Raw genomic sequence first — 25,874 nt, 5'->3', positions numbered from 1 at the left:
TTTTACATAAATTCATAAGCATATTTAATAGTGGAAAATGTAGCAAAAAGAAAGAGTAATTTATGTTCATTCATGTTTCCTCCTGTGAAACGAACGTATCAGCACTTGAACCGACCGATTTCAACCACTGATATCACGGTCGTCAGCTATCAATCAGTCAGCTTTTATCAGCCCACAGTAAAGATTCATTTGCTAGCCAGCTATCATCAAGGTGCTACACCAGTGCGCCGTCACCTCAGGCCTCAAAGTGCAGTTTCATCTGGAATTATATTTACTGTCTTTCTGTCCACAGTCAAAGACTTTCTAAAAATGATAGATTCTTCCTTATGAACCCTTTCATCTGCAAATTTTCCAGCATTTTTTTTTTTTTACCAAGGACACAAACAGATATGGTTTCTGCAGCCCTGCTACCAGGCATCTCACTGACAAAGCTGTGTTTTGATCAAGCAGACTAATTACTGTGGTATTTAATCTAAAATGGGGGGGTTACTGGGGGACGAGGGACGAGGGATTTGTGGAGTGTCTCTAGCTGTATCCCAAATTGCTCCTCCTTCCTCCAGCCTCTTGAAATGGGAGTGAGTGAGCCTGAAAAAGGGCTGGCCTTCCTTTCATTTACTACGCCTTTGGAATGGCTCAAATTTAAACTTTTGGTGAGCTGCTGCTGCTGCTCCTGCATGGGTTTGACCTGCAGAGGAAGACTACAGATGCTCAGGACATGGAACCAAACTGACTCTGAATGAAGAAAACAACTTCTCTTCTTGCACTTTTACTTAATCTCTTCTCTGCCGGGGGAAATTTAAAGTGCTGATCACATTGGAGACCTGACACAGCAATTTAGTGAGTCCTGCATGTTTGATGCTTGCCTATTAAAGTGTGTGCAGGTCTATATTTCTCTGTCTATCTCCAGGAAGTCAAGGTCATGGTCCCCTCATTGCACTGGCTCCTGCTACTGTTAGGACTCCAGGGTCTTTGGGCACAGGACTATGATGAAGAAGACTATGAAGATGAGGTGCCGACTCCTCCCAGAAAGACAAAACAATACTCATCCAATTTCATACCACAAAATGGTAAATGTAAGTCTGATTCTGTTACCTGTTTTCCATCCTGGGAGTGGATATAAGTCTCTGATTGTCTGATAAGCTCTGTGGAATTTGAACACATGTATCATTTCTCCCATGGCAAAAAAAAAAAAAGAAGATGCTGCCACAGGTGAAAGAAATGAAACATGACTCTCTACAAGGACATAGCTAGAGGATGCAATAGGTAGATCATAACTCTGTGGCGCTTCACAACCATCCATCTCCTGTGTGACCGCTCACCGCTTTACCCAAATGTTTTACCCGCTAACAATCCCCAGGCGCATTCTCTCTCTGACATATTCCAGCAAAGATTAATGTGATTTATCTTTAGCCGATATTACATCCGTGACCTCCTCCTGTTACTGAAGGTTGGTGTGGCATGTCAGATTGCTTCTTCACAGTTGTATGTCTCATTCATGTACTTATCACACTCTGCCTGAGCCTATAGAGGCAAAGTGGTTAATGAATCACCTTTATCTGAAGCTTCCAAATGACTCGTGAAATCCATTTAGCTGTGATAAGTCAAGTCTTCATATTTGTGAGTGCAGGATGACTGAGAAGGTCTCGGTGCTCGGAGCGTCAAGAGCAAACATGCTATTGTACGATAATGAAGTGACAAATTTTACTCTGCGATGCCAAGATAGAGTGTCCTAAACCAGAGCTAGACTAGGAGATGAGCCAGCTCACCAGTTAACCTGTAGTTAACAGTTGTTCGATCTGCACACAGTGTAAAAACACCACGTTTTATGGGGAATTACTTTTTGGGCCTGGACAATGACCTCCCAGAGGGTCCACTGGTTGCCTGGCAGCTGACCAGGCCGATACGTCCGCAACTGAATGGTTTTATAGTTTACACAGCAGATAAACATGTAAATTAGGAGCTTTTACAGCTTCATTTAAAAACACTGCTAATCTAACTGACCATACAGACACATGAGTGTTGGGGATCTTTTCTCTTCACAACAGCAATCAATGAAGACTGCAGTCTGGAGATAGCCTTTTTGATTGACAGCTCTGAGAGCGCCAAAGACAACCATGCCCAGGAGAAGCGCTTTGCTTCAGACGTGATGGACCGACTGCAGGGCCTCCGGCTGCAGACGGGCCGGGGTCTCGTCTCCCGCTCGGCTCTCCTTCAGTACAGCAGCCACGTCATCATCGAGCAAACCTTCAAGCAATGGAGGGGTCCCGAAGACTTCAAGGCCCAAATCGCTCCCATTGCTTACATCGGCCACGGCACCTACACCACCTACGCCATCACCAATCTCACTCGCATCTTTCTGGAAGAGTCTGATGTCAGCAGCATCAAGGTGGCCATTCTGCTGTTTGACGGCATCTCGCACCCTAGAAACCCAGACATATTTTCAGCTGTGGCCGACGCCAAGAACCAGGGCATCCGCTTCTTCGCCATTGGCATCACACCTGAAGCCAACGAGCCCACCAACATTGCCCAGCTGAGGCTAATTGCCAGCTCGCCAGCCTCACGCTACCTTCACAACCTCCAGGACCAAGGCATTGTGGATAAAGTCATCACTGAGATCGTGAGTGAAATAAACTTATCTAAATCGCATGCAGGAGATAAATGCCCTTCATGATTACAGCAGACTTTTTCTACCATCCTTCATGTTTTTATGCAGACAGTCATTACATTGTTTGCCGAATTTGATCAAAATCAATGTTTTTGGCATTCGGTGCCAGCTCCAACGTTTAATTTTTGTCATTTTATGCTCGTTTGATGATCTTCTACTGCTAAGGGCCAGAAATTTATGACAGATGGAAGATTCATGAAGCTTTTATATATGCAGACTTGTGCCAAATGAATCAAGCGTGTGTATGTCTCCATTTACCCTGTAAGCATGTCCTCTGTGTTTACTTTGATAGCACAGTTGCTATATCTTGCATCTCTGATGCACAGCTGCTGCCATAGTAACGGGTCTGCTGTCATTAACCAAGTCGTCACTGTGAAATGAAAATCCTTCTGATATCCGAGGGTTCTATATCCAGGTCATAGCTCCAGTTAATCCTCCTGCAGTTTGTATGTTCAAATAAAGAAATGTGTAATTTTAGGTTATTAGGCCATTATGTGTAATTTATCTACTGTCTGGTTGAGTTCTCATGTCAGACCTGGACCTGGTCTCTTAGGGGTTCCACGTATGAAAGAGATTGGTGTTAACTACAACCTGAAGGAGAAGCTGTACAGCCACCATTCCCTCTGATTTCCATACACCATGAACACACTGTTGTCTTGACACCTCATGTGATGGTCAAGTGCATCCCCGCCCCCCCAACAATTTCTTCTTTGGTCTTCCATGTTTTCTTAGAAAAAGTTTGTCTTTCTGTTCTGTTGTTGAGTGGTTGCTCTTGGAAGCTGATAATTAGAACATATGCTGCACAGCAACATCCTGCAGACACATCCAGGCTGTTGGCTCTCACATATGCTCCACATTAAGATCTCCTTGTGGGAAAAAAACGAGTGCAAGTAGAGCAAGAACCGAGCAAGAACGTGAGTGTACAATAGATCGCTCCCCCAGCTCCTCGAACCCCAGGTGACTGTTGACCACATATGACAAGGGAAGTCTTGCGCTGAGACTTCTCAAGCAGGTATTGCGTTGGCGTGCAAGACCTCAGTAACAGCAGCAGTAGCTGCAACATCAACAGCAGCAGCAACAACCAGACTTTCATCTCACTGCTCGATACAGGCAGCATCTGTAGATCATAAGCTCATGTCTCGGCCTTTTATCTTTAAGTCTTTGCATCCCATTGCATCTCTCCTGCGTCCTCAAAGAACAGACGGACAGTCTTCAGACACCCCTTCCTATTATGGAAACGTTCGCTTCTCTCTTTCTCGATCAATACATGTGGTTTGTGTGTAGTCTTGACGGAATGCGGGATATTTCCCCTTGTATTGAGAATGTGCTTTGAAGAGAAAAGTGGGGTGAAAAGCGGGGCCCTGCAGGGGTGGGTTCGCTCTAAGAGCAGCAGCTACAGAATCAGGTGTAGGAAGTTTACTTAAGAGGCCATCTGAGGTGCTTGTGTGCGGTTCCTGATGAATCCTACAATCAGAATTAAAAGCAGATTTGGAGTTAAACTCTGTTTTGTACAGTAAAAGTCTTGGCATGTCTCTTAAATGTCTGTTGAAGTGAGTAACCATGTGGAGTAAATCCACCAACATCTTGACATTCTTGTCTTTCTTGCTCCACAGACGACGCTGGCAGATGAAGGGGTGAGTTAAGACTGCCGCCTTTGCACACACTTCTTCATTTGTGTTCCTGAATGGCCCCTCTGACTCGTTGCTCTCTGTGTGTTAAGTGTCCCCTCGCCCAGAGCAAATGTGCTTGTGAGAAAGGTGAGAGAGGACCCAGCGGCCCTGCTGTAAGTATTCATGCTACCCTGCTCATGTCTAATCCGACTTACTGATGGAGACTCATTTTGTTTTCCTAAACTGGCTGTGTGAAGCCGCTGAGCAAGGCCCTGTCGATGCTAACAGGCTACCTAATTGTAGGTTTTTAGAGGAGTTAGTGATTCGTGTGGTTTTAAACAGTTTCCCTGCAGCAGTGAGAGTAAAGTAAATGCCGTACATTCCACTTACAGTTTATTGAGAACAGGTTTAAACAGATATTTACACAGGAAATCAGTAGAATTGTGTCTCTTTAAAGACTACAGCAGCCGTTTCGTCTGCGTAGTAGATAAGATGTTCCAGTTATGACTTTCTTCCCCTGCCAAAGCCATGTCGTGATGTGAACACTCCTTTTATTGCATGGAGAGGGTCAGCCGCAATTAGATGTAACAGTTTTGCTTTGATGTATTTTTACAGGATGAGAACAGCGTAATTGCTCCTTTAAACTTAATACTCTGAACAAAAGCTGTTTCACATCACAGGCAGCAGGCGCACACTGACGGAAGCAGTGTGTACAGATGAAGACTCTTGGAAAATGTATAGCGCACAACACACATGCAGGAAAACAGAGCGAAGAGCCTGACGAGACCCTCTGACTCATCTGCTCTCAGACTCAATGGCCTGTATTGATGATGCACTACAAAACATGTTGCTTCCAGACCATTCTAGGGGCGTCGCAATGTCAAAGAAATCCACCGACCAACAGCTGCACTTTGATTTACAGCTAGGCGGCTGAGACATTATTGCCCAGCTTAGATAGATTATATTTAACATTTTTGACATGTTAGACAATAAAATGTCTACAAAAGACAAAAGGTTGGGTTCAAACTTGCCTCAAGCTCCCACAGCAGTGCTCAACACGCTTCTAAGTTATTTTAGAATGATTGCTTGGACCATTCAACCAGCTACGGGCTGCCCCCCCCCCCCCCCCCAACTGAATTATCCACAGAACATTAGCTGTAGACCGATTAGCAGTCGACTGATGCTCAGTTAGCATGTTATTGTTATGCTAGTTAATGTTACTTGCAGCTCTTTCATGAGAAATTAAATGAGAGACATGAATAGGAGGTAATTAAATGTCAAATAAATTCAACTTTATTTCTTCGTCCTTGAATGTGCTTTCTTCTTGTCATTTTATAATTCGGTTTTAGTACAAATTATTTGACGTTAACAGTATTTCCTTCTAAACGAATCTGTCTCAGCTGATGTCTGACTCCCTGAGTATTGAATACGGTCCTTCTTGTAGTATAGAGTTGAGTTCAGATGGAAAAGGACTTAAACCTGGTGTGCCATAATAGTTTCTAATGACCTTACATTGACTTATTAATTGTTCAGACCGCCATTGTTATTTGACATTAAAGCTAATTCCACATTCCTCCATTATTCTTTAGGTGATGTTGAAAAAGAAACAACACATAACCTCCAGGCTCTAGGATTGCAACGTTCTTCAGCTTGATTTTGCTGATGAAGCCTTCACATGAGAGAAAACCTGACAAAACGCAAACGTGATACCTATTTACAAAAGTTTTAGAATTTATACACATTGTCATTTTATTTCTGATGTGACAGGAAATCCAAAAATGTTCAGGAGTCATATTACCTTTGCGATAGCTGCCGAAATGATGGGAATACGATGTACGTTTTTTGCTATTCTTGCCCTACCCATAAGCTAGCCTTTTCACATTGACCTGAGACTGTTTACACTGTTGGCAGAACTGAGGAATCATTTTAGAGAGTTTAAATATTTTGTCTGGATTCGTCTCAGGTGCCTAATGTTGACTCTCTGTACAGGGCAAGAAGGGTCGTTCTGGACTGGATGGAAGCCCTGGTCCGAAGGGAAGCAAGGTGCCACCTACCCACTGAACCATCTTCTGTTGTTTTCTTGCTCTTTATCAAACATTATGCAAATACTCATCCAGTTGGCTGGTTGCATTTGTTTAATCAAAAGATCTGCTTTCTGTCAGGGGGAGAGTGGCCTCAGTGGTCTTCCAGGTCGGGAAGGAGCAGAGGTGGGTCTTCAACAAATAATGATTGTCAAGTACATTGTTGTGAAAGAAAATGTGTTGCTGTGTGGTCTAAAAAGTGTTGTTTACACACGCAGGGGAAACCAGGATACAAAGGAGAGAAGGTAATGTACGGACTCGGCTGTCACACTCCAGGCAGAAACTGGAGGGTTATGCTCGCCAGACGCAACAGCATGTCATGGTGTTTAACATCAAACCTGTTCATAAGTATTGTACTTAACTTTTCACAGTATTTAACCTGACATTTTTCGAGTACATTAATCTATTGTTACTAGCCTGCAGTGCAAGATATCAAGACCTGTCTCAACTACACTGATTTCCTTGCAGGGAGAGAGAGGAGAGTGTGGCACACCTGGAATTAAAGGAGATAGAGTATGTTTCCCATTCATGTTTAAATCACCTGAGATCTAACCCAAGTAGCACGGCATTACCGCCGCAGGTTCTTCTAACACAGACACCTTTCCCGATCTTTCCCAGGGCCCTGAAGGTAACATCGGCCCCCGGGGAAATCGAGGACTTCAGGTAAAATCTGCTGGAGACAAAAACAGGCTCATTTCTTTGCAGAAACTGTTTTATTGGGGAGTGCATGTTATCAGCTGTAGGTGTTACCTCATGAACTAGATGTTTTAGTTGTGAGTCAGTTTCCAGCTGACCTGTTTTTACTAGAATCCTGTAAAAGCGTCTTTAATGCTCTACATACATGGTATGATTGCATAACCTAGAGGCTATAGCTACTGTCTCAGGGATGCTGCAGAGTTATGAATACTTTTAATAAAATGTTCCAACATGATCACCTGCATTACATCAGAACCAACGCTGTTGAATTTATTCCTTACACTTTTCTCTTGTAATTTTGATTTTGGAATTGCTAAAAGAAAAAAAAAGAAAAAAAGAGCTAAACTCTTCAACATGTGTTTGAATTCAAAGCCTGACAGGCCTGACGTGCCGATGGCTGCTAGGGTTTAGGGTTGTGATCAAAGATGTCATGTTCAAGGTCTGTCTGCTCCTTAATCTTCTACTAAAACTTGCTTTGCCACTTCAACCCAGTGTAACACAATCTCCTTCACCATTCAGGGTTTGTCTGGTCCACCTGGTGATGTCGGACCTGAGGGTGTGATGGGTAAAAAAGTAAGTATCCTTCAGAAATCATGGCTAGGCATGTCTGGAAAGTGTTGAGGTAGCAGAGGAAATAGGAGAGAAGTAAATCAACAGGTTTCTGCGTGAGTGCCTTCACTGCACATCAAACTGGCCATTTCCTCTTTTCCAGTCCAGAAGAATTGATCAAAGCTCTGAAAACCAGATGCATTCATGAGGCACATTGGGCTTTTTAGCATTTTTAGCATGAACCTTTTTTCCAGCCTGGTTTAAATTACATCTGGTCGTATGAAAAGGTTCCATGTCATCAGCAAGGAGAAAAAGCCTAACCTTGTTACCCGTGGTGATGCGTAGGTGAAAGGAGTTTTTCCTGTCTTCCTGAGAATTCCCCTCTGAGGAGGATTACTCTCACGAAGTTGACATTTAAGATGCGTTTAGGTGACATCAGCTCATCAAGGGCATAGATGGACTAATTTTACAAACTGATTAGCCGAGGATGCGTACGTGTGAATTACTGTGTGAAACCCCTCTCATCTGTTATCACCTTGTCAGTCTATTCATGCTTAAGCCCCCTTCCCCATTTGTGAGTTAACTGCCAGTTCTGCCATGAGGCCACACTCCCTACCAAGTGTTCCCACCTTAATTATTTTGGAAGAATGTTCATGTTGATTGTCTGGCTGTCAGCCTATATCACCTGAAAGGCAGACTAATGTCTAGGTTTCAACATTTGTCCTAACTTGTCTGAAAGGGCAGGAGAAAGGAGGGGAAACAGTGCCGGTATGCACCTTCCAACATCTCCACGCCTCCCTCACGCCTCTCGTGTGCCCTCCTGCTGCACAGCGTGACTGTGATTTACAGCTCCCGAGTGAATAATTGCATGCTTTACATATAAAGTCTTGACTAAAGGAACGACGGAACCTCAAATTACATGTTAAAACACCCTTTTACAGGAGCTGAATATTAGAGGAAGAGAGTCTGTAGTCATGGCATTGGAGAAATTAGATGAGATTGTCATCGGAGAACATGGACAGATGACTAATCATGTGACAAGTTGGATTAACAATGTATCCGTTTCGCATGTCTGTCATTACCTGTCTTTTATAGGGGGAGCGGGGACTTCCTGGACCACCTGGAATCCAAGGGGAAACAGGGATCGGCCTTCCAGGACCGAAGGTGAAGCCTATTGTTTTGGAAAATACAGCCAGACCATGATCTTGCACCTGTGTGTCACCGTGTTTGTGCACTCCACTCACAGACAGTAGGACAGGACACACAGACATGAAGGACTGAAAAGTGACACAAATGCAGATGTGCTTGTATTCTTTCTATTTTCCAAATGACATTTGTGTAATGGTCATGTGTTTTTCAGTACAGCGTGATATTTTCACTTGGTTGCACACAGTTTTTCTGAACATTATTTATCGTTTCTTAACCAGATTGGCAATATTTCCTAAAAAGCTTTCCAAACCCGCACATCAAGCTGGTCCCTTTAGGCTACACAACAGGTTAGGCTTGAGGGTTACTCTACCCAAGCTCCACCCTCTCATCCAAATATGGTTATGTCCAGATGTTTGCCCCCGAAATGTTAAAGTGGAGGCTTCAAAACAGGAATTCACAAACCAATGAGTGAGGTCACAGTGGCTCCATCTACTTTCTTTCTCAGCGTCTGTGCTTACATTCTGCAGGGGGACCTCGGTTTCCAGGGGCAACCAGGGCCTTCAGGTCCTCCGGGGTTTGGGGAACCTGGACCCCCGGTGAGTAGGTAGCCAGCACAAACTTCTCATTTCATCTTAAGTTTTGATAAAATTTTGAATTTTTTCAGATTGAATAAGCTGACGAATTAATGTATTGGTGTGGTTTGACCAGATTTAATTGACAGTGTTGATGCTGAGTGTCATTGTTGGACTCAGATGTTGCTAGGCACAGGGGGTGGTACTGAAATAACCAAAACCATTATCTGGCAGAAATTCACCTTCATTTAGGACTGATTGGGAACATCTGAGAGCCATTATTAGAAGCCCCTGAAGAGTATTTCACAGCAATAATGTGTCTGGTGTGTTTAGTGAGCCGTGATTGAATAAGCACTGTTTCAGTGTTTCAGGGGAAGGGCAATTACTAAAAACATGACTTTCCTCTACTGGTTGTTTACATCAATTTGTTTTAATCAGGGGCCTCAAGGGCCACAGGGAGTCCAAGGTGAGAGAGGACCATTGGGGGAGGGTCTCCCAGGACCAAAGGTGAGTTGGCGTTCATGTCTTTCATGTCCCAGGCTGTCAGAGTTCACAGGTTTTGACCCAGATTCCAAGGCCTAAATTGACAACTTGTATGGTTATAAAAGCTGCTAACACAACACAGAGGTTCCATAAATTCCCATACAGCGCTGCAGTATGGCTCTCATTACCTCCGTCTATCGATGGAGCTCAGCAGAGGACACGAGAGAACACGAAGCTGCTGACTGGTGGATGTAGAGGGAGGCTAGCCAGGCTGCCTTGAGACATGACGGAGTGACTCACACTTTGAGAGGAAAGAATGAGTGTGTTCCTGTGCCTGTGTCTCATCAGGATGTGCAGGCACACGTACATTAACACTTCCCATATATAGATGCAGGCTCACGCAGGTGAAAATCCAATCCAAAGATTCCCTTCATTTGATATCAGTCCATCCATCCACTTTCTATAACGCTTATCTGTTAAGGTTCCAAGGGGGGGCTATCCCAGCTGACATTGGCCATTAGTGGTTCAGTACCTTGCTCAAGGATTCTTGGACATGGTCACTGGGGGAAGAGAGGATCGAACCAGCGACCCTTTCACTTGCTACCTCTGAGCCATGCTGCCCCTTTCATTTGATGTCTATCTCTATAATATGTCACGTCATTGATAGGTTTTTGCATTGGAGTTTGGGGATTTTATATGCAGTTTCCATGGTAACACGTTAAAGTAAAAGTGCATAAACCCCTTCTAACCTCCCCTATTCTTATTCATTAGTTAAGGGTTAACTAGGCATTACTAACAATTAACCAATGATAAAGTCAAGTCAGTCAGAACTCTGACTGATTCTTCAACAGCGCCGAGGCCATGTATAACACGATGAAAATCCACATATCTGTCAGGGGGAGGTGAAGCTCCCAGCATTAGCGATTGTCCCCAAGGGTGCTGGTTTTTCTCTGCCAGAGGACCTGACAAGTGGATTGAAGATTGCATTTCTTGTTCTAAGCAGCACTTTCCACAAGACGTGTTCCAACATGCTCCATATTCACTGCAGCTCAGCAGCAGAATTACCTCTTTCCACATCATTAGCACCTCAGCTTGTATGCCAAAATAGAGGCTCAGTGTTATCACAGTGCATCTATATTTTTCTAAAGCTGACATACAGATACAGCAGCAACGCGCTAATCGATGACGCTATCTGTCACTGTATTCCCGTTGTCCTTGGATGACCTTGGATGACGGGGACGTCTCCTGAGGGGAAATAAGACTTCTGAGCAGAGTCTTCTATGCACAGTTATTATGCTGCTCTCATGTCATTTTACTGGCTGTCATCTGGGATTACTAGTCCGATCCCTCACTGCTGCTTCTGGTTTTTAACACCCTTTCAGACACGTTTTCAGACACGGAGAATCCTCTGCCACGTTAGCATGATCAATACAGAAAAAGAGTTGAGAACCCGCAGAGGTCCAGACTTCTTCTGCCTCTCTTTTACTTTACTTAAACTATGATTGGTCCAGCCGTACACGAGTACTAAATCGCACATTTAACGGGAAACTTCTAATAGAATAAGACATCTGAGTTCAATGGAAGATTTTTTTTAATTGATTAGAATGACTAGTGAGAATATGACTGACAGAATTGAAAATCTGGTTGAGTCTAAGCCCTGAAATATTAAGGTTGAAGTACTTCAAATTACATTGTGGGTTCACAGTCAGGACAGAGTGCCATGAACTTTGGTAGCTCCTCTCTTAAATATTTCCTCTTGCAGCCCTCTCAGAGATCTATAAAGCTACAGACAACATGAATTCCCATCCTGTTTAGTTCAAATGAGAAAATGTCGCCTTGCTGTTAGCATTGTCTTTAGAGCTCAGAGCCGGTTTAGATTAACCATGATCCAGTCACTCAAGACGCACTGGGACCCTCTCACCATGTCCACATTTTGTTCTTTTACCAGTATTCTGGCCTTTAAGTGGAAATGATAAGCGAATGTATGGCGGCTTATTATCACAACGATTTATTATTAGAGATTTATTTTGGCTCCATCAAACATCTTGAGCAGTTTGCCAGAAACAGTCCAAAGAACAGACCTCGTCAGTACTGTTCGAATTTCTCCCTTTTCCAGCTCTGTTTTTGGACTGACAATCACTGGAAAGAACATTGCCGGCTCTCTCAAAGTAGCTCACGTGTCTCTCTCCATCTCTCTCCACACAATCAGTGTTTGAAACAAATGGAGGTGTTGGTCCACACAACCAAGGGCAAAAAATAAACATGATGAAGATGATTTCAGCATCGTAATGAATACAAACTGTTGCCCACGGGTGAGTGTGCCAATCAGAAGTGTTGGGAACTGAAGCAGTGTGGGTGTGTATTAATGCCAGGTCTGAACAGAGCCGTGGAGCACCGTAGCTTGTCAGACCTGCTAGCGTGTCAGAAATCTTATAACAGGGATGTTTACGTCGAATTCCGTGGCCGTCTTTCTGTGCTAATGACAGCAGAGTGAACACAGACGTCTTCAATGTAATAATAACTCATAGATGTTCCACGAACACTGTTGGTGGTGGTGCTTTAATGATGCTGGTGGAGGTGCTGTGTGACATGCCAGTCTCAGCGTGCTCTGTGGAGGAGATAGCATCTCTTTCTCCAGACTTAATGGCTCACTGGCTCTCTAGTTCAGTACGATGAGCTTGAATCTGCCTATAATACTCATTAAGTAGGCTGTTGTATCACCTGTTCACTAGCCAGCAAACAACAGCTGCTGTCAGTATTGCTGCTAATGCTAAGACCCTAGAAATAATGCACGACTGATGGTTGACAGATGGGGGATTCCAGCATTAGCATTTTGCACAAAAACTTTTGAAAAAAAAAGCAGGCTTTTAGGAAAAAAACAGAATGTGGATTTTTTCTTTGACTGCGCAGGATCGAGGGGGGAATAGAAATAACAGAAGGAATGCGTGTTTAGAGCTTGAACCCCTCGACCCAAGCTGTCGCTTCAGCTCCACGATGCACTTTGACAATTTACATTTACGCTAATGATAGTCGGCCTGCTTCATGTTGCACATCGGACTGGCGTTCGCGATTGTTTTCATCACATACACCCCTTGCAGGTGCTAAGATGCCGTCCAGCAGTGCGCTTTGATAACCAGAGTCAAAGTAATGAAAGGAACCAATTTTATCTCATGGCTAAAAATGGATTAGTTTCAGGGACCCGGTTATATCTTTTGACTTTACAATCTGTTTTTCTCTCCATAGCCACTCCAGGGCTCCGTGCACAGCAGATTTAAAATGCACCATCAGGGTTTCTGTGACGTAATCTGCAGGACGGGTGCTCTTCACATGTGGTTCCAAAACTTGCAGATAGTAAAATGTCTGGTTGATATAAACTTTGCTGTCCATTTAATTTTCCACAAATGTAACATTTAGATGCCAGGTGTGTGAGCGTAAAAGTGTCTGGTGTAGTGAAACTAAGGTTGTGTTTTCTCACTTGATTCTGCCGGTCTTCTGTTGCCATGCATATGCTCTTACAAGTTCCTTCACAAATATAGCTGCTATTTCAAAACGCTGCTGCTTCTCTGTATCTCTTCGCAGGGGGAGCGAGGCTTGGAGGGGCCGCGGGGGCCCAGAGGACAGCCGGGTGCTGGAATCAAAGGAGGCAAGGTACAGTACAGTGAAGAAAGGCTGTAAATAAGATGCCTGGCTGAAAAGCTTTGACAAAGGCATGACCATAAAGCCAGAGTCCTGTTGTGAGGAAGGCCAAGCGTTGGCTGTTACCAGTGAATGTATTTGCTGTGGCGTTATATAGGAGGTCACAGTCACAGGTGATCAATCAAAGCTGGGATAGTGGAGGAGGAGAGAAGATTCACAGTGTTGGCCTGATTCATGTGGGAAAGTTAGCTGAGAGCCATTAAAGTCAGGGGATGACATGAAGGTATTTTCTGTAGCTTTCCGATAGAAGCATCGCGCGGTCTCTCGGTTTAGTGGATGTGTGTAACAGACTTGAGAGATTTGATTAAAAATGAAATCATTCCCCTGGTGTTGCTGGATATGATGTCAGGGTTTAAGAATGAATGAAATCAAGGGGCTTTTCAGAGGAGCTTTTGTCCCAGATTGTGACCAAAATTGGACTGTAGCTTTGTGCTTCATCACACTTAATTGCAGCGTCTCTGTGTGGTAATGACACACCAGCGCCTGCAGAAAAGCAGTCATGTCTGAGTAATGACTTTCACTTTATTACGGATTTAGAGATTTCTACCTGTAGTAAACCATCAATAAGTCATATTATGATTATGACATCATTAACCGGCGTTCTTATGTTAACCACCTGTAGGGGGACTTTGGCCCTCCAGGTCTTCCCGGGCCCATTGGCCTTCCAGGCGCTGGCATCCAGGGTGAGAAGGTGAGAGCTCTAACTTTGTTTTTGACTGACATGATAAACCACATTTAGCTTCTTGATTACTTTACTGATTCATTTTTTATTAGGCAGGCAGTGACCTGGGGAAAGGGGGGGGGGGCTGAATCTAAGACCTCATAGTGTTTATTCATGTTTTTTTATTTGAACAAATTTGCAGCATCCACCCTTGAATTACCTTGGTACAGTTCATTCATCCATATCCAACCGCAGCAAAGAATTTAATGAGGCTCTCCACATTAAACTTTAAAATCTGAATGAGAAAATATTCACATTAGAAGTGAAACTGTAACATTTATGAGAAAATTAAGAAAACTGCAACGATCCCAGGTATTTTTTTCCAGCTTTTTCTCTCAGAATGGTGGGTGTGTTGTTTGGTCTAAAGTTTATAAAAAAACATTAATAACCTCCAGAGGATGAAGCCTACTTTGATGCATTGAGCTTTACATGAACACAAGTCAATATCGTAATAGCTATGAGATGCTTTGCAGTCACATCTGGTACACACATGCTCCCTGACATGATAAAAGTCATGACTTCATCAGGTAACAATTCTAATGTTTCCAATACTCACAACTGAACAAAATCATCCTAATTCCCAAACATGCAGCCCACGGTAAATATTACACCTTTGTTGTGAGCTTGTTCACATTCCTAAATAAGTAAGTGGTCATAAGCACATTATCATAATGCATAATGAGTGTTTGCAGTAACAGCTGAATAAGAGAAGAAGAGTTTCCTGCAGACAGCTGAGTCAAAGATCGCTCTGTGCGCAACAAAATTCAGATAATTACTGACAAGAAAAGAGTTTTAGTTCACTGCTCACTGACATGTGGCAGAGAGGGAGATGGGTTTGTTTACTGCACTGGTGTACTATACTGAACAAAGCTCCTAATGACTCTGATTACTGCTGAGTGAATTAAGGACGAAGCCTTCATATCACTTGCGACCTGCAAAATAACATGATGATCACATAGAGTTGTTGCCAGGGAGGGTATTCTTATTTGCACCGCAACAAAAAGCCATAAATAAATTGAGAGAGAGAGAGAGAGAGAGAGAGAGAGATAGTTGATGGACTTAAAGTCAGTGACTGCTGGTGAAAAATATTCTCTGTGTTCTGTAAGAATCACTGCTCAGGCTAGATCTGCTCCACATCCAGGTTAGATGTGCCCGTGAAAAGACAAGAACTGTCCAAAGAACAAGCTAGACCTGCTCCAGAACACTAGACCTGCTCAGGGACAGGCCAGATCTGCTCAGGAATAGGTCAGATGTGCACTTCTAAAATTAATCCAGGCATTTCCTCAACTTCTACCAGCTCTATAGGACAAGACCAAGTTTGAAACTTTCTCACGCTGACCCTGCATTTGAGTGCAGTTAAAGTTTATAATGAGACATTTAACTGGTCCTTTTCATATAAACAAGATATTGTCATATGCGGGGAGAAGAAGATCCAAGGGCATTCAATTTGAAATATCTATATTGATCCCAGTAGAAATTCTATAACTGTTTATGATAGCTTGAGGTGAGGTGAAAAAGGCCCCTGCTACTCGTCTCCCTCTGAACAATTGTAATTCTTGTACAGTCTCATAGTTGTGAAATGTTTATCTGTGGTACTAAATATTTACAGGGCACAGAAGGACCGAGGGGGCCACCAGGGAGCAGAGGCCCGCCAGGGGAAGGCTTACCTGGGCCCAAGGTTTGCACAGACACTCACGATGTTGATGTCAAATCAATGGTAACAGATGGAGAGGGTCTCATAAACATCTAAACACAAATTAGAGCTGCAGGCAGCATTTTACAGCTTTCAAACACTTGGATGAAGATGAGAATCTCAGGATGAGTGGAAGACCCACCAAAACACATGGATGAGTTATTACTTTCATGCTTAATAGACATTACATGTGCACACTGGGGTATTTTTGTCTGTTCAAGGGAACACACTACCTTTTTGGGAAATACTGCCTGTCCTCCCTAGAGTCAGACAAGAAGATAGATACCCCTCTCTCAGGGGTATATCAAGACCTTCAGCAACCTCCTGAGTATTAGCTAGTTAGCTTAGCACAATGAATGGTAGTGTATGAGGAGTTTTGGCTAATAAGCTAGCTGCTAATCATGTTCTCTTGTCACCCTTAGGGAGACCAAGGGTTGCCAGGTGAGGTTGGCTCTCCAGGAGAGAGAGGTGCTGGAGAACCTGGAGCGAAGGTGATGAAACCACATCGAGCAGCCGTTATCTCACACTGCAGTGAGCGTGATAAACTAATAGAGACACTTGAATGCATCCTCAGGGTGAACCAGGATCGCCAGGAGTGTCTGGTCTCCCGGGTCTGCCAGGGGAGGACGGGGCACCCGGACAGAAGGTCGTGTCCTAGAATATGAAACCTCTGAGTGTTATCAAAAGTTAAGTGATTATGAGAGTTTGCGTGTGTGTTGTGACTTTAGGGAGAAGCTGGAGCGGTTGGTCTCAGGGGGTCCGAGGGAGCACCCGGAATTGGAACCCAGGGTGAAAAGGTAAAAATCCCCCTTTTGCATATGTTGCAGTAGGAATTTGCTGAGGACAAGAAGAAGGACATTAAGATTGATTGATGGCTCTCTTCTAAATGTGACCTTTGAGGGTGACCAAGGCCAACGGGGAGTGAGAGGCTTAACTGGACCTCCTGGCATTGCTGGACCCTCAGGACCAAAGGTGATCCATCATTAGCTAATGCACCTCCAGAAAAATGTTTTATTAATTATGATTTAATCATTTGGCTCTATTAAAATCTTCATTAGGGAGAACCGGGGGCACAGGGCAGGACGGGATTTCCTGGTCCACCAGGCCGCTTTGTTGTTGGAACCAAGGTACCTGCTCTCATTTCTACTGTGACAACATTACTAGAGTGTTAGCTCCCCTATCATAAAACATGTTGGTACAGTTTTTTGATGCTGTCAAAAGTGTTCGGAGACATACACAATTATCCACACAGAATTTCCTCTGAAATGAGAAAAAAGTTCCTCTGCAGTGTAAACACAATGAAGGAGGAAATCTCTGGGTTGGAATTCCAATTTCCAAGTTGTCTTGAAGGCAGCATTGTAACAACAGCAGGACAGGGAAGAAGTCGGTAAGAAAACACTCACATTCAGTTGTAACGTGACTGTGTTGTGAACATCTGCGGTGTTCTAGGGTGATCCTGGCCCAAGCGGTCCTCCTGGTCCGATTGGGGAGAATGGCTATGGACTTCCTGGTCCAAAGGTGATGTACTCTATTAATTTTTCTAAAACAAAAATCTTTGTCTTGCTTGATGTTGGACACATACATGGAATCTGCAGGTTTGTTTTCACAGCTGAACAGTTTTGGGAAGTCAATTATATAATTATTGAATCGGTGTAACGAGGGGCAGGTCTCCAGCACTGGACCACCCTTTCATCAGGGTCCATTTTATCGTATCCAGCAACAACACAGAAAATGAGATGAAGTCCCTTGCTTTTCCCATAAATCTCCAAATAACTTGTATCCTTTGTTTGAGTTCTTGACTTATATGTTTGTGTGTTTTAGGGGGACCGTGGGGATCCAGGACCTGCCGGTCCATTCGGCCCCAAAGGAGACGGCTATCCTGGTCCCACGGTGAGCAGCTGATTCAGTCACTGACATGCCCATCTGTGCATTCATAAATCTGCACCATTACATTTACATCCAACTTTCTAATTCTACCCATCAGTTCCAGCCGTCCATCCATCAAGGAGACAGTTATTACCAGTAGCTGGCTCCGTTATATCCTACAAAATAGTCAGAGGATGTTATCCTTGATGAAAACCATCGCGAGTGAAAGACAATCCAGAGCCACAGCAGGAGAAACGATTGACATTTAGATTAGTCAAATGTGTGGAGTTGCAGATTTAAACGTTGTAGTTTTTCAGGGATAATAGTCTACCTCCATGTCCTGTGTTGTTCAGGGCCCTCCTGGTCTGCCAGGGCTTCCAGGAGAACCCGGCGCTGAAGGCGTTGGCATCCCTGGACCCAAGGTGAGAACTTTTGTAGCATGAAAAACAACTGCGAATGAATAGGACAGACAGGAAGTGAAGCTTTCCACTTGGGTTTTTTTCAACTTGTTTCAACCACACAAGCGTCGTATTTGCGTCTTTTCTTGCTTAATACAGCTTTCAGGTGAGCAGTGTGGCAGTGTGCAGCAAACGAGAGAGTAGAGCACAAACAACTTAGTTACAACAAGTTAAACTACGACTGAAAAGGAATGATGGATGTGTGTTGCAGTAGAAAAATCTGTTGTTTTGAATTGCGTTTGCACTTTGGACTTTTTACCGTGAGTCATCTGAGTGAGGAGGTGACTGTCTGAACCTGCTTGCTGGTTTTGCTGAGTTTGTTGGTGGTGATCTCAGACCCACACACAGACAGAGCTGCATCAGCACATGTAGGGAGCTTTGATTTTATAGAGCAGTAACACAGGGATAGACGTTATTGATGTATTTTGGAGATGAAATCATCATCTAGTTTGTCCAGCAGACTGTTTTGTTCTGGTCTCAGTCTGACACAACCTCCACATTGATTCCAAGATTCTTAAAAGTGAAACTTTAAGTCAGGAAAGTCCTAAGTGTGTGTTTTTTTGGTAGAGGAACTGGACTTGGCTATGACTAAGGTTCAAGTTCACTCCAAAAATATATCACATGTACTTATTGTATATGTATTTCATGAGTTATTCGTTGCAGCAAAAGATTGAATTTTACAGTATTTCACTGCAATGCTATTTGTGAGATGATTATTTTACCATAAATCTGACTGGAGGTTAAACAAATTCCCTTTTTAGATTGAAGATTGCTGTGATGTGTAGATTTATGTTTCCGATGGTGGTTAATCTCATGGGGAAGAAATAACTGCTGCAGACTGTTTTGATTAGTTTCATGTTCACGTGATGAAATTCAGTGATTAACATACTTTACACACTTGTGAAAGTACTTTGAACTTCCCTGCTTTATGTTGGATTGATTTGGTCCAGATGTTTTCATTGTTTGTGTGATGTGAGGTCGACATCAGGAGAAGACGAGGCAGTAGTAAAATGTTGTGTTTATGTGAGATAAATGGAACATTTGTTTGCCGAAACCAGTTAAAAGAAGCACTTTTACTAGTGCAGAGTTTCATTTGCTTGATGGATCAGAACTTCATAGATCTTCACTCTGTTTCCATCTTTCCAGGGCGATGTTGGTTTCCGAGGGTTACCCGGTTTACCAGGACCTCCAGGAGAAGGTGTTGCAGGACCTCCGGTACTCCGAGGATGAGCCAGAAACAATATTATCATTTGTTGACTTATGCACTTATTTAATTTAATCTAACACAAAAAAGTGATGATTCAGACATATTCTCTGAATTCGCTACAGCCAAACATTTAGATTGAGTTCTTCATCGTGTGTGAACAGCAGCTTTATAACCACCAGCTGTCATTTCATGGGTTTGGGGTATTTATCATGATCATCTCCACAGTTCTCCAGCACTCGGGTGCAGAGTGTGAATCTGCAGACGTACGTGTCTGATGAGAAGCTTGGCTTAACAAGTCTAATTGATGCCACAACCCCTACCAACACACACACACACACACACACACACACACACACACACACACACACACACACACACACACACACACACACACACGCCTGTAAATAGCACAGATTCCCTCTCCCTGCAGGCTTCCAAGCAGCATCTGTGCAGGTTTGGGGGTTCACAGTCATGCAGGAGTGAACAGGATTTAATTGAGAACTCAGTCTCAAAAATCCCACAGCAGGTTGCAGAATTCTGCCATTATCCATGAGAGAATGATGTCTCCAGAGATTCATGAGTAAACTGTCCAGCATAAACGGCAACAATCACAGAGATGCATGATGAATGATCACATGACCTCTGCATTTGGAACAAAATTATTTTGTATGTTTTTTTTCTTGCCCCCACATAATTCATTAAGTTGGATACTGTAAAGGAATAAACAAAACTAATCAGCCAGCTGGAGAACCACAACATCTATCTGCCTCCTGTCTTCCTATTTCTGGAACTTCCTCTCAGCTGGTTTTGAACCTTTTTGTCCACGGGTCGTCTCCTTCGAGGAGCCAGCCTCAAGTGGCCACTGGAGGAACTGCAGTCTTTAGTGCCTGTACTTGGAAGCTGCTCAGATAAAAGGAGCTCTAAGAAAAGTGTGAAAATTCAGTTAAGTCACACATGAGAGATGTTGTATCCTCTGTGCTGCAGGGCAACCCTGGGCGGCCCGGTCCTCTGGGGCCAGCAGGGCCACCGGGACAAGGAGTTCAAGGGCCAAAGGTAGGTCATGTATCTTTCTTTATCGCTCTTTACTTGTCTGTCAGCTGCTTCTAATAGGAGTTTAACCAACCTCCAGTTAATTTATGTGTTTGGTTCAGGGTGAACAGGGGGTCCAGGGTGTGACAGGGCCAAGGGGTCCTCCTGGAGACGGTTTTCCTGGATCTAAAGTGAGTGTTATCTTGGACTTTCAACATGAGGGTGTGTGTGTCTGTATTATGTTGCATTCTGCTCTCATCACTGCCCTTTTATCGTGCTCCGTCAGGGCGACCGTGGCTCGGTGGGGGAGAGGGGGCTGAAGGGATTCAAAGGTGATATGGGCGACCCTGGAACTGCAGGGCAACCGGTGAGTGACACCTCTGATGCTTCCATTCATATTCATTCCTTGTGCACTGCTTTGTGACTTCCTGGGCAGCATCCAGCTCATCTCAGCAAATATGAAACCCATTAACTGTCAGAATAATGAAAATCAATACATGTATTTTCTCATCTGAGGGTCGAGCTGGGGTCAAAGGTGAAGCAGGCCTCACTGTGAGTCTTGGTTTTCTCGATACACTCTTTCATCAGATTGTGCTGTTGCTAATGTAGGTGCTCACACTGTGGTGGTGTGTTCCTTACAGAGAGAGGACATCATTCGAATGATCAAAGAGATCTGTGGTAGGGCATATTTTCTTCCTTCCTGTATTTATTTCAAAACTCCATAACTGCTTATTGATTGAGTTTATGAATCTGAACCACTGTCTTGTCTCATCTGTAAGTCACTGGATCAAATTCCATAAACTGATGGTCGTCAAACTGACATTCCCAGCATGATCTCATTCTCTACTGTGATCTGGTTCCAGGATGTGGGATCAAGTGTAAGGAGAGGCCCATGGAGCTGGTGTTTGTCATCGACAGCTCAGAGAGTGTGGGTCCTGATAATTTTGAGATCATCAAAGACTTTGTGAACGCGTTAGTGGACCGGGTCACAGTGGGCCGTAACGCCACCAGGATTGGCCTGGTGCTGTACAGCCTGGAGGTGAAGCTGGTGTTCAACCTGGCCCGCTACATCACCAAGCAGGACATCAAGCAGGCAATCAGGAAGATCCCATACATGGGAGAGGGCACATACACAGGCACAGCCATCCGCAAAGCGACCCAGGAAGCCTTCTATAGCTCACGTCTGGGAGTCAGCAAAGTGGCCATCGTGATCACTGACGGGCAGACAGACAAACGCGAGCCGGTGAAGCTTGACATCGCCGTACGAGAAGCTCACGCCGCCAATATCGAGATGTTCGCTCTGGGTATCGTGAACACGACGGACACGACACAGGCCGAGTTCCTGAGAGAGCTGAATCTGATCGCTTCTGACCCCGACACCGAGCACATGTTCCTCATTGATGACTTCAATACACTGCCAGGTACGACACACACACTTGGTGCCTTGGTATCAGGGCTGCTCTCGTGTTCTGGAGGCTGTGGATGAAGTGATTCTGCACCATTGGAAGTCTGATGCAACATCTCTAATCTGACCTTCATCGGAAAAAGATCACCCTCCTCCAAAATAGATTTTATGCCACTTTTACGCCACTTATGAGGATCTGCACTAAATCCTAGATATTAATAGATATTATCACTGTATATGTTTATCTCACAATTTTACAAAAACAGGCTCCTAAACTTTCTGACATGCTCCAACATTCCAAGAAAACAAACATTTTCAACAGTCAAGACATCTTTGGTAGGGATGAACATTTAAAGGTTTTTCCTCCACATTTGATTTCCATGTGTTAATACAAAAAAAATTAAAGACTGTTGAATGCACTGATACTCACATCCTTAAACAGCTCCTGGACATTCCAGGCCCTCGTTACCGAGGTGACCGTCTGCACATTCCCCATATATCTTGTCTTTCTAAGGTATTCCTTCACGCCACATTGGTCAAAGCTGACTGTGTCTCTCTGTCTCAGCTCTGGAATCCAAGCTAGTGAGCCAATTCTGTGAGGACGAGAATGGAGCCCTGATATATAACAGAATAACTAATGGCTATAACGGCTACAATGGTTACGGCACCAACGACAACAGGAACGGCATCACCGGGAACTACGCCAATGGTGGTTATGGGTACCGGCCTGTGACTGAGCAGGACTTAGTGAACAGCCGTCAGACTGGCATAAACACTGGGGCCAGCAGTCACAGCCATGGGAACAGAGGGCAGACCACCCAGCATGGCGGCCAAGGATCCAGCTCAGGACAAGTAGGGAACACAAGAGTGCAAATGAATTTTAGATTAAAAATAAGAAAGTGAACATGTTGTTTGTATCACCATCAGAAAGGGGGGGCCCAGCAGGTGTTTACAGGCACGTCAAACTGGGGGACTGGCCGCGGGGACACATTTAATAGACCAGACCTGCAACCTGTCCCTACTTCACGAGAAGGCACTTCCTCTAGTACCCGAGGCTCCTCCTCATCTTCATCGTCTACAAATATAACCACATCTTCAAGTGCTTCTGTTCCACATGTTCCTGCACCAAGGCCAGCTCTCCCCAAAGGCAAGTTCTGCTCCTAAAACGATGAGTTTACGTAAAGATATACAGTACCTGGCAGAGGTGACACTTCTTTTATTGAAAACAGGTTTTCTAGAACCGTTCTTGGGACCTTGCATAACGTTCTCTCACTAGGACAAGCATTCCAAACTTTTACAGAACACCGGAGATGTTTTTGAAACACTTTTGGTGCTGAAGTCCTCATCCCATGGGTGTCGGAACATTCTGAGAACATGGCAACGGGTGTAAAGAAGACCCCTTATGGCGTTCCTGAGGTCCTTTAAAGGAAAGGGGAATGTTATTTGGTGGATGAACGAGTAAACATTCCATATGTTCAGGGAAAGTTCAGGTGATCATTACTGAAGAATGTTCCCTTTAGGTCTTTACACTTGGTTCTCAGACCGCTCCTTGGTGGTCAAGATGTAGAGTTCTGGAACGGGTAGGGGTCTATGCTGTAATTTGACAGATGTTCATGAAACATTCCATACGTTCAAGTAATTTTTAGAGGATCATTACTAAAGAATGTTCCCTTCAGGTCTTTACACTCCATTGTGAGAACACTTCTAGGCGGTAACGATGTGGAATCGTTAATGGGGTCACGGGACATAATTCGGCAGATGTTACAAGAACGTCCTGTATATTTTTGTGAATCTTGAGGGCGTCATTGATATAGAATGTTCCCTTTAGATCTTTGCACGAGGTTCCCAAACCTTCTTGATGGTCAAACACTCAGGCTGTGTTTACAGATGGTCAAGATATAAAGTTCTCCAAAGCATCAGGGGCATTATTTTGATGAAGCTCAGGGAACATTCAGGATGTTCTAGGAATGTATAATGCAAGGCAGGTCTTTGTTTTTCCCCAAGAGCTTTTGCACCAATTTAACTTACATGGTAGAAGTGTTCTACAGGAGGCCAGAACAATACATACTATATACTTTCTGCGATGATTTTCCCGCCCAGAACATCATGAATAATCTGCCAAACTTTAAATAACGCCCTGTCATGGTGTTCCAACATGGGGTCCTCTTAAACCAGTGGAAACATTCAGAGAAAGAGAAGTTTATGGGGAATCTCCTCCAAAATGACAGGCTGAGTAATGAGGTCACGTCGATGAGCAGCGGGGGGGCCAATTATTTTTGAAGCTTTCTGGATGATTTTTATGGAAGCTGCTCCTCTACGAGAGCAGCCTGAAGAAACAGATGTGGCCTCAGAAGAGAGCAGACGCGGGATTACAGGTCTACAACAGATTGTTTTTTTAGTGATCTGACCTTATTTCCCCCACCGTATTTTTAGTGATTTGACCTTATTTCCCCTACCGTATGACATCTGATCCTACAGAGACTGTGCCCTTGGACCCTCGCTGTGGCTTGGTTCTGGATCAGGGCACATGTCGGGACTATAATATCCGCTGGTACTACGACAAGCAGGCCAACGCATGTGCTCAGTTCTGGTATGGAGGCTGTCAAGGCAACAAGAACCGCTTTGACACAGAGGAGGAGTGCAAGAGGACGTGTGTGATGTGATCACCAGGTCTGCAGGTACAATTTAATGAGTCATCCCAGCGAGCCCATCAAAAACCCTCCTTTTCAATCTCCTCAACAGTGTTATTGCCTCCAAAGGTACTGATTTTCTCACATGTCCTCTCTTCCTACAGGAGGCTGAGTGAAGGCATCTGCTATACGTTAGATTTCTAATACAGGAAATACTCCATCGCTCTTACTCAGGAATACAGATGAGCACTCACTGTGGGTTTCCAGGTCCCTAAGGACCCCCGAACCCACCACCCATGGGACAGGCACATTTTTTTCTCTCACAGCACCCATATAGTCTGTGATGGCTGTACAGATTGTAGAACAGTCTTCTCAGCATGACCAGTAACAGTCAGTGTGTTCATTAACTGTCGGGTAAATAAAGAGCCGATAACATGCAGCAGAAATGAAGCCTTTCATCACTTATATCAATGAAATAGTTTCTTCTTTATATATATATATATATATATATATATAAATATATAAAATGACTGATGCTCTGTAACCTCATGAGATGTTGTGTGCATTTGGATGTGTGCTTTCTTGTTATTGTCATTTTTGTTTTTGTTTTATTATTATTATTATTTTTTGTTTTAGTTTTTCGGAATGAAATGTGACATTTTTGTGTTTAAAATGTTTGGTCTCACCACTAACTGTCCACATTTGTTCAATGGTAACCTTGCTTTACATGGACACATGCACGCGCGCGCGCACACACACACACATTCAAACACACACACACACACACACACACACACACTGCCCTCTGCTGGATGGTGATGTCGGTGAGGTCACTCTTGCAGCAATGTCCTGACTGTACACATCTGTACTGCTGTTTATTACACAGTCAAACATTTTTAATAAATCTGACTTAAACTAATACACGCATTTATGATGAGGGATTGTGTGAACATTTATCCCTGCAGGTCTACTGGTAACTATTTGGGCACAGAAAGGTGAGTGTTGGATCTATTTTAATTGTGTATCTCTCTCATGATGATGCAGGTGCGTGTGTGTGTGTGTGTGTGTGTGTGTGTGTGTGTGGTGCAACGTCGTAGAGCCTAGTAAGTCGTAAGCCATCATGTCCTGGTGATTGTGTTCGTTGGTGATGTGGTGCTGGATTAGTTCATTTGCTTCCCATAATTTTTTTATCTCTCAAGCCCAAAATATAAGGTACCAGAAACCCGTGACCCCCACCATCCACGTCCAAACACAACTGAATTTATTTCAAATGTAATGCCTATATTCATCTTTTATTAAGCAGAAAATAGGATCCATGTCTCACATCCCAACGTCCTCATAAGATTATACCAGTGCGTCTTATA

At 43.8% G+C, this 25,874-nt stretch overlaps 1 protein-coding gene across 1 annotated transcript; it reads left to right on the top strand.

The window, feature by feature from the left end:
• The first annotated feature begins 615 nt into the window (after nucleotides 1-615).
• On the top strand, nucleotides 616-25,375 carry LOC147272704 (uncharacterized). The gene is made up of 36 exons (XM_086200031.1): nucleotides 616-837; nucleotides 882-1,073; nucleotides 2,046-2,617; nucleotides 4,279-4,299; nucleotides 4,386-4,448; nucleotides 6,265-6,318; nucleotides 6,438-6,482; nucleotides 6,575-6,601; nucleotides 6,825-6,869; nucleotides 6,975-7,019; nucleotides 7,572-7,625; nucleotides 8,697-8,765; nucleotides 9,278-9,346; nucleotides 9,761-9,829; nucleotides 13,385-13,453; nucleotides 14,124-14,192; nucleotides 15,832-15,900; nucleotides 16,338-16,406; nucleotides 16,490-16,561; nucleotides 16,644-16,712; nucleotides 16,816-16,887; nucleotides 16,974-17,042; nucleotides 17,365-17,433; nucleotides 17,737-17,805; nucleotides 18,135-18,203; nucleotides 19,386-19,454; nucleotides 20,431-20,499; nucleotides 20,598-20,666; nucleotides 20,762-20,842; nucleotides 20,992-21,027; nucleotides 21,117-21,153; nucleotides 21,339-21,896; nucleotides 22,446-22,732; nucleotides 22,808-23,027; nucleotides 24,359-24,558; nucleotides 24,675-25,375. Exons 2-35 carry the CDS (start codon nucleotides 920-922, stop codon nucleotides 24,541-24,543), a joined length of 3,663 nt encoding a protein of 1,220 aa, XP_086056157.1. The 5' UTR covers nucleotides 616-837; nucleotides 882-919; the 3' UTR covers nucleotides 24,544-24,558; nucleotides 24,675-25,375.
• The last annotated feature ends 499 nt before the right edge of the window (nucleotides 25,376-25,874 follow it).

The sequence above is a fragment of the Aulostomus chinensis genome, chromosome 1, assembly GCF_037954235.1.
Source record: "Aulostomus chinensis isolate RoL2024-O1b breed Wild chromosome 1, RoL_Achi_v1.0, whole genome shotgun sequence".
Lineage (NCBI taxonomy): Eukaryota > Metazoa > Chordata > Actinopteri > Syngnathiformes > Aulostomidae > Aulostomus > Aulostomus chinensis.
This window is presented reverse-complemented; position numbering and strand designations above follow the sequence as displayed.

Coding starts and splice junctions, on each gene's coding strand:
- LOC147272704 (XM_086200031.1), top strand. CDS start 920: ATGGTCCCCTCATTGCACTGGCTCCTGCTACTGTTAGGACTCCAGGGT. Junction 9,347..9,760: donor TTGGGGAACCTGGACCCCCG/GTGAGTAGGTAG, acceptor TGTTTTAATCAG/GGGCCTCAAGGGCCACAGGG. Junction 14,193..15,831: donor CTGGCATCCAGGGTGAGAAG/GTGAGAGCTCTA, acceptor AAATATTTACAG/GGCACAGAAGGACCGAGGGG.